The sequence below is a fragment of the Guillardia theta genome, assembly GCF_000315625.1.
Source record: "Guillardia theta CCMP2712 unplaced genomic scaffold GUITHscaffold_3, whole genome shotgun sequence".
NCBI lineage: Eukaryota > Cryptophyceae > Pyrenomonadales > Geminigeraceae > Guillardia > Guillardia theta.
Window position 1 is genome coordinate 884,413 of NW_005434671.1, and position 7,828 is coordinate 892,240.

At 56.4% G+C, this 7,828-nt stretch overlaps 3 protein-coding genes across 3 annotated transcripts in view; 1 reads left to right on the forward strand and 2 right to left on the reverse strand.

The window, feature by feature from the left end:
• Nucleotides 1-2,151: 2,151 nt before the first annotated feature.
• Nucleotides 2,152-3,066, reverse strand: GUITHDRAFT_63359 (hypothetical protein; the record flags this gene model as incomplete). Its single annotated transcript, XM_005841466.1, has 1 exon — nucleotides 2,152-3,066. A coding segment is annotated over one exon (915 nt), but the record flags the coding sequence as incomplete, so codon positions are not given.
• Nucleotides 3,067-3,584: 518 nt separating this feature from the next.
• On the forward strand, nucleotides 3,585-6,608 carry GUITHDRAFT_100019 (hypothetical protein; the record flags this gene model as incomplete). Its single annotated transcript, XM_005841467.1, has 21 exons — nucleotides 3,585-4,054; nucleotides 4,101-4,284; nucleotides 4,332-4,481; nucleotides 4,533-4,607; nucleotides 4,652-4,705; nucleotides 4,758-4,826; nucleotides 4,885-4,989; nucleotides 5,037-5,059; nucleotides 5,122-5,179; nucleotides 5,233-5,287; nucleotides 5,339-5,414; nucleotides 5,471-5,540; nucleotides 5,594-5,620; nucleotides 5,668-5,756; nucleotides 5,807-5,849; nucleotides 5,897-5,930; nucleotides 6,062-6,126; nucleotides 6,176-6,226; nucleotides 6,288-6,417; nucleotides 6,471-6,535; nucleotides 6,579-6,608. The coding sequence occupies 21 exons, from the start codon at nucleotides 3,585-3,587 to the stop codon at nucleotides 6,606-6,608; spliced, it is 1,923 nt and encodes a 640-aa protein (XP_005841524.1).
• A 278-nt stretch (nucleotides 6,609-6,886) lies between these two features.
• Nucleotides 6,887-7,828, reverse strand: part of GUITHDRAFT_160695 (hypothetical protein) — a gene marked incomplete at its 5' end in the record, with an annotated part of 1,269 nt that continues 327 nt past the window's right edge. Inside the window, 4 exons of the mRNA XM_005841468.1 lie at nucleotides 6,887-7,060; nucleotides 7,116-7,167; nucleotides 7,224-7,652; nucleotides 7,706-7,780. Of these exons, the coding sequence (XP_005841525.1) occupies nucleotides 6,990-7,060; nucleotides 7,116-7,167; nucleotides 7,224-7,652; nucleotides 7,706-7,780 (627 nt within the window). The 3' untranslated portion in view covers nucleotides 6,887-6,989. The remainder of the gene's footprint in view (nucleotides 7,061-7,115; nucleotides 7,168-7,223; nucleotides 7,653-7,705; nucleotides 7,781-7,828) is intronic.

A 7,828-nucleotide genomic window follows, 5' to 3' on the forward strand; every position in this document is an offset into this window, starting at 1 on the left:
CTTGCAACCTACTTCGGTGGGGGGGGGGGGGGGGCTCGTGGATGTAGGGAGAGAGGAGGAGGAGGAGGGAGAGGAGGAGGGAGAGGAGGAGGAGGACCAGGAGGGAGAGGAGGAGGAGGAGGAGGAGGAGGAAAGAGCCAAGAGCCCCAGGAGACGCAGCGGTGATACCTTTCCCACGTGCGTCATGCAGAGGATGACTTCGACTTCCTGGCGGGTGAGCTGCAGGCCCTGCATGTCGTTGAGGACGAGGACGGCGTCCTTGAGCTGCGAGACAGAGAGGAGGCCGTCCCTGTCCGTGTCCAGAGCTCGCAAAGCAGCATCGAAGTCCTCCAGGTGCTCCCGCAAAGCCTCAAGGAGGTCCCGACTGCTGCGAGTGTGGGAGAGGTGGGAGGAGGGAGGAGGATGTACCCTCTTCTCCGCGCGCTTGCCCATAACTCCTCCTGCTCCTGCTCCTGCTCCTGCTCCTCCTACTCCTCTCTTGGTCTCTTCTCCATTCCCCTGCAGTGCCATCCCTGGTCCTTTGCTCGCCTGGCCCTGTAGGAAAATCGAATCCTTGGCGAGTTTCCAGGGAGGGAGGAGAGCGTCGCGGCAGGAGCGTTGGAGGAGGGCGGACTGAAAGGACTTGGCAAACCTGAGCCCGAACCTCCTCCTGCTCGCCGACCTCTCCTCTGTCCACGACAGCAACAGCCAGAAGGGAGAGGAAGAGCTCTCCACTTTGAGGTCGTGGGTGATCCCCCGCTCCTCCATTACCTCCAGCTCTCCCTTCATGCTCCCCTGCCGCACGAACGCGATCCTTGCGTCCTCCTTCCTGCTGCTGCTCTGCAGCATGCAGACGAGGACCGGAGCTCGATACTCCATCTCCTCGTCCTCTCCCTTGCTGTAGAACAGCTGGGCCTTGAGCGCGAGGAGGAGGTTGAGCCCTCTCCTCTTGAAGTGCTGAAGCACCAGGGGGGAGGAGGCATGCGGTCCGTCCATGCTGGACCCATTCAGCATGCTGCCGCCCGTGTGATCAGAGTGTGCGGCTACCCTCTCCTCTGCACGTAGCAGGTCCTGCTGCGCTTGGCTAGAGCAAGCGTCCCACAAGCCCTCCCCCTTCACTTTGTCTCTCATCTCCTCAACCATCTCCTTGGCCATCCTGACCTGTCCGAGCTCGATTGCAACCTCAACATCCTGCGCACGCTGGGAGAGACTGGACTCCACCTCCCTCAACCGTTCCTCTGCGACCGTCTCCTCCCTCGCCCTCTCCCCTCGCTCCTTCAGCTCTCCTCCTCCCCTCGACTGTAGCATCCTCAGCTTAGCAATGCTGCGCAGATGCTCTTCGACCTGATGGGATTGAATTCTCCCGTGACCCTCCTCGTCTATCCTCTTGAACGTCCGCACAATCATCTCGTGGCTCAGCTGCCTCATCCTCAGTGACGTCAGGCCCTTCATCCATGCTTGGAAGTCTATGACAGGGTCGTCTCGCTGCCTTGCCGAGGAGGATGAGGAGATGAAGGAGGTACCTCTGCCATCCTTCGCATCCCTGCCGAAGATCGCAAACGCCTGCTTCAAACTCCCGAACTTCTGCTTCATCTTCAGGGCAACCCCCTCGATCGCCTCGTCAACTTGAGCATGCTGGCTCACACCCTCTGGGAGTTCTTTGCTCTCTCTCTCCCTCCTCGCAGGAGGCGACGACGCGTCCCGACTCTGCGACAAGAACGAGCTAAGATGGTCAAGACGATCCGCAGGCAGCGTCCTCGTGTTGACAGATAGGGCAGAGTCTCCCATCCCCGAGCTGTCGGAGGAGGAGGAGGAGGAGTCCAGCGGATAAGATTTCTCAATTTCGCTCTTTCCATTCACCTTCCTGCTCGCATCTGCCCTCTTCACGTGCCGGGAAAGTCTCCATGCCGTCCGACTCCCTTCCTCCTCCTCATCGTCCGAATCGTCTGAGGACGAGTCGAAGTCTTTCTCGTGTAAGGCACTCGCCTTCACCATCTCCGTCTCTTGAGAACTATCAACCGTCACCCCAGCAGCAGCCCCCGCGTTCGCCGGCTGCCATCGTTCCAACTTGTCAGCCGTGACGCTTTCTTGCTCGCCAAGGTCCCTTAACGACAGCTCACGAGTGTCTGAGCAAGACTGCCCAGCGCCCTCCACCTTGTCTCGGAGTCTCTGCACGAGGCGAATGCAGTTGTTGCCCGAGTCCGATATCACGATCGTCCCATCTTCAAGGCAGCAAACCCCGCAGGGCTTGTTGAATGTACTCTCTTCGATCAGGCCGTCAGTGGCTCCCCAGCATCCGTTCCCCGCCCATGAGCTCAGGCTCCGCAAGTCTCCGTCCAGCCTCCGAATCTTGTTGTTTTCTCTGTCTGCAATCAGTATGCTCCCATCCTCCAGCAGGCAGCTCGCCTCCGGGTGGTTCAGTTCACAAGTGTCGACGGCTCCATCTGTTCCACCAGCCTTGGGCCCTCCTGCCAGCGTCCTCACTTCTTTCCAGTCGGGCGACATGACGCGCAGGCAGTGATTCCCCGAGTCAATCACGAGCAGAGTCTCCTCCTTATCAAACATGACGAACGTCGGCCTCCTGAACTTGGCTCCCTCCGACTCGCCGTCCACAAACCCTCCTGCCCGGTCCGGTCCACTGCCCCCGGCTAGTGTCGTCACCATGCCGTTGGCGATCCTCCTCACGGCATTGTTTCCTGAGTCAGCTACGATGATCGACTTGTCGCTAGGGCAGACGCAGATGCTGCAGGGAGTGTCGAACTGCGCGACCTGCACCGGGCCGTCTCTGTGGCCACGCTTTCCGCTTCCTGCGAAAGCGACCACCCGCTCTCCATCGTAGGAGACGGATCGTATGCGGTGATGACCCGAGTCGCACACGAGGAGGCCGCTGGGGAGAGGGCAGATGCCCTTGGGGTGGAGCCATGAAGCGCTGGCTGCGAAGCTCTTCGTGCAGATCCCCTCGACAAGTGGTCCGCCTTGCCTGCCCAGCGCAACAAGTCGCAGAGCATTGTTCCCTGTGTCTGCAACGACCACAACACTTGTGTCAGCAGGATTCGGCGCGATGTCTCCCTCCTTCTTCAGCGCCATCGGCCGTGCATGGCGAGGTAGTTCACATAATGTCGTCGGACCTCGGAACCTGCTCACCGAGGGCGGGCCGTCCACAAGCCCAGGCTTGTAGCTGCTGTTGAAGGACGAGACTTGAAGCGGAGGAAGTGGGGGTGAGGGGGAGGAGGAGGAGGCTGGCATGCTGTCGGCTGCTGCGGTCTGAGCACGGGAGGAGGAGAGCGCGGCGGTGAACGAATGTTTCATGCCATGAAGAATTTAACGGAACCTGGTGCCCCTCATCCCCGCTCCATTTGAATACCCTCATCCCCGCCTTGATCCCTCGCATTCCCACAGATTCCTCTGCAGATTCCTGCACAGATTCCCACAGGGCTCATCTCATCTCAGGGATCATGGAAGGAGGAAGGGGAGGAGAGGGGAGGAGGATGAGCGAGCAGCTGGAAGGAGATGAAGATGGGACGAGAGCTGCTGCTGCTCAGATGGTATGAGATGGGATCCCATTCTTGAGCCTGCTTGCTCGATCCATTCCAGCAGCTTTCCACATGATCGCAGCTTTCTCCCTCACCCTCCTTCTGTTGCAAGTGCAGCTTGTTGAAGTTGAGAATGCGATTGCATGGCACTCGCGAGATGCACACAGGAACTTGATGCATCTACGGGGAGGACAAGGCGGCTCGCAAGGCCTCGAAGAGGCCTTCTCCTCTCAGTTTCCGTCAAGTAGGAACGAAAACGAGCGCACGGCCTCAAACGCTGAGGACAGTGATTTCCTGCTCAACCGCGGGCAGCCGCAGGAACCGAAGATCTTTGACTTCCCCAGCCATCTCGGGAGAAACGCTCAATTCAAGGAGTTCGAGGACACCTTCTTCAAGAACGCGTCCGCTGGCAGCGGGACTAGAGATTTCTACCGCCAGATTCACGAGGATATCTTTCCTGACGCGAACCCCATCGACTATCTCGATGGTGATCCAACGCAGCAGGATATCTTGACCAGAAGACTCCACGACGACTTGAGGAGGTACGTTACCCTTTCCTGCTGCTGCTTTCGCAGACTTCGTATGCAGAAGTGGCTTGGCTGAGCCGAGCTCGGGCAAGGGGAGTGAAAGCGAGAGCACGAGTCTGGGGCCGACCAACAAGAAGATACGACGCAGTGAGTATGCAAAGACGGATGAAGATCAGTCTGCAGAATCCGATAAGTTGGGCGAAAACTTTGGGAGGGAGTTCGGCTTTCCAACTGGGGGAAACATGGTCAACATAGAACCTGGAGATTTGTGCAACTGATCCACAGATGGCAGGGTGAGAATGAAGAGAACCAGGAGGAGAGTCAAAGTTTTTCGAGAGGAGATTCTGAGGACATGAACTTGATCAGCAACGAGGTGGAACCAGTCGGTGCAAGCGTTCGCCCCATTAGCACGAATGGTACTGACGCGCAAGGAAAGGAGTTGGTGCTTGTCGATCGACGATGCGCTCGCAGAGAAGAGTGACGAGTCATGCAGGCCGAAGCTCGACCTACAGCCAAAGAAGAGATACACCAGGGTGATGGACTGGTCGACGACAGTCCTGTCTTCGAGGTCCTCTGCACTGTGCCCTCCCCAGCACTGACTCTCCGTGGCAGGATTTGCTGGATGAGGAAGACGAGAACCAGGAAGCCTTCCCTGATGACTTCGAGGTGAGGGATCTGACTTGCCGTTGACGTCTAGAGGAGTGACTACTGAGTGAAGCTCGGGGACATCGTTGTACCCGACATGCACAACAACGTGCCGGAAGCGGTCCTGCTAGCCCACGACGAGGTCTCTGTCCTCTGTCTCGCAGAGGGTTGGAGCGTGCTGAAGAAGTTTTCTGTATCAGGCTTACGGTGGAAATCGAGTTTTCCTAAGACCAGGGGAGCACACGTGGAAGGCGTACAACTTTGGAAGAATCGAAGTGTTGAGGCCGTTGAAAGTCATCGCCCAGGTTGGCATTCCATATCTTGTTCAGATGTTGACTCTACATCACAACAGCGAGGAGCAACTCTCTTGGGAAAGTAAGGACGACGATGTTGAACGCGCACGCTCGACGAGGAAGTCATTCTTGCTGTTTGCGCAGGTGGTTGTTGCTGGATGGGAGCTCAGGGGAGTTCAAGAACGTCCAGTGCCTGTGGGAGGTTCCGACCTTGTAACCTGCAGTTGAGGACAGACTGACTTGCTGCCCCTACAGGCTGAGAACTCTGAACAGTGCAGAGTGATCGATGATCCTACCGTATACATACAGGGTGACTGCTTCACGAGGTTTCAAGGCCTTGCAGTGACTCTTTGTGCAATAGGAGGAAGGCCCTGGAAACTGAAGAACTGCGAGATAAGGTCGGCAGGATGCATTTCCTTGACCGTGTCACAATCAGGGTATGCTAGGATGGCTCTTCCCCTCTGCCATTTGTTGAGCACATCCTCTGAAACAGTCAATGCGAGGCCAAGTACTGCACATTCGGAGGGGCCGGAGAGATAACCTACGTGGAGGCACACGACGAGGTTGTTACCGCCAGCTCTCTCTCTCTCTTTCATTTGACCCTCCTGATCCGCAGAAGAACTGTGGCTCGCACGGAGTCAATGTATTCACCGACAGGATTGATGCAATGGTGACCCTGCGTGTTCGAAGGTGATGGGGAAAGCCGAGGTCAGTCTGCAGAAATGTCTCATCGAAGACACCTATGGCCCGGGTTGTAACTTCCTTGGGAGGACAAAAGGGTAAACGATCAGACTGAGTGCAGAAGATTTCATGATGACGTTGCTTCTAGAGAAATCGAATCATGTCTCTTTCAACGAAATGGCATCGGGATTGTATGTACTGAAATGTCCTTCACGATCGAAGCTTGATCGGCACGCAGGCGTTCGACTATCGCACGAATGTTGAAATAACAGGTGATGTAACCCCTCTTACTTTGTCCTTGTCTCTTCTATTCTCTCTCTCTCTCTCTCTTCTCCTCTCTATAAAACACACTCTCTACGTTTCTCTGTTCCTCTCTCTCTCCCGCCTCATTCGTTTGCCTTAGAATGTGTCCTCCGTGAAATATTCGAGGGAGCATTTTGGGCCATGCCAGGAGAGAGTAAAATGGAGGTCTTGACGACTTCTTGTTCCAAATCTTGTTCTTAAGAGTTCTTGCAAGGTGAGAATGACGTCGAACCAAGTGCATGGTTGTGTCTGGTGCACAAACAAGGTAGCAAACTGCTTGCAGATAGCATGGCTACACTCATCTGCTTGTTCTGCCTTGTTTTCAGCGTCCAGAGAAGCTGTCGATCAAGGGCAACAACTTCAATGTCTCGATCTTCACATGCCGTCCGACAAAGAATGAACTTGTTCTGCAGGAGACTTTTCCAGAACAGTGGAAAGAAGTCATCTCGTCTTATGGTGAGAGCGACAATGGATTTGCTGTAAATCTGGTTGAGTTCCTCGTCAACCAGCCCCGATGCTGCACGACATGATTGCTTGCGGACAACCCTGGATACAGCGAGACCCTCCCGACGGAGTATCTCTAACTTTATCCTCCGTGTTCGTAACTGTCATGTCAGGTCAAAATCGCGAAAGGATTTGCTATTTGAGACGCAAGTGGCCCCCGTCACGCTGAGTCATGGAGACAAGGCCGCTTGTCGGGCACAGAAGAAGATGGAGGAACTTCACTGCTGCTCCGGCAGGATGACAGAGCAGGAAGGACTTCACTCGGCCCGTGGGGGTTCAGCGAAGATCGACAGTTTGACATGCAAGCCTACTAACCGTATGAAAGATGACATTGAGATGTTGGATAAATGCAATTGGTGAAACATCTTTCCGAGCCGATGGTAAACACACACCAGTGACCCTGAGATCAGTATCGCTCGTGGGTTTATTTACATGAGGTCTAAAGTTACACGGATAGACTTGTCTAGGTCATGGTACACCCAGGCACTCGAGCCTTGACTCGTGACTGGCGAGTGGCAGCGCCTCTATTTGGGGGCCTGGTTGAAGACGGTCTTGGCAACCTCGATGGCCTGCTTGTAGGTTTGCTCGCCCCAGACTGCCGGGCTCTCAGTCAGACAACCTCCACAACGCCCTCACTGCCAAACACTCACTGAGCTTGGAGTTCTCGAGCACCGCAAGCACTTCCTCCTGCGTAGCGCCGACCTGCCAGAGAAACCCCGTTAGACCACCCCGAGCAGCGACGAGATCCCGGAGCTCACGTTCAGCGCTCCCTGCACATGCGACGCGAGCTGCATGGGAACGTCTTGGCCGGAGAGCACAGACACCACGCAAAGCTCTCTCATCCTCAGAGGAAGGCATCCAGCGCGCCCAATCACACGGCCGTAGGCATGCTCGACCATGAACCGGTCCAGGAGGGGATGAAGATAGGCCATGCGGGCCCTCAGCTTCTGGTACTTCTCGCCGTAGATCATCGAGCACGCCTCATCCCCTGTGCACCCTCTCTCAGCAAACGCTCCTCCCGGGCTCCCACCCTCGCATGCAGCATCACCTCTGACGGCAAAGTAGTTGCCCTCATTGCTGTGCTCTTCCTGCCACTCGGGCGTGCGCTCGACGCCGACTTTCTGCACAGCTGCGAAGGCATTGATGGTCTTGGGGAAGCCAACGAGGCAGTTCAACTGAAGGATCGCCTGCCACAAACCTTGTCACCGCTCACACCCACCCGCTACAGCGGAGGTCACACCTCCATCCCAGCGGGGTGGCAGGACTTGGGCACGTACTTCCAGTCGCGAGCTACGTCTTTCAGCTTGCCAGCGCCCTGCCATGTCTCGGATCAGGAGACCGCTCCCTCATGCATCTGCATGCT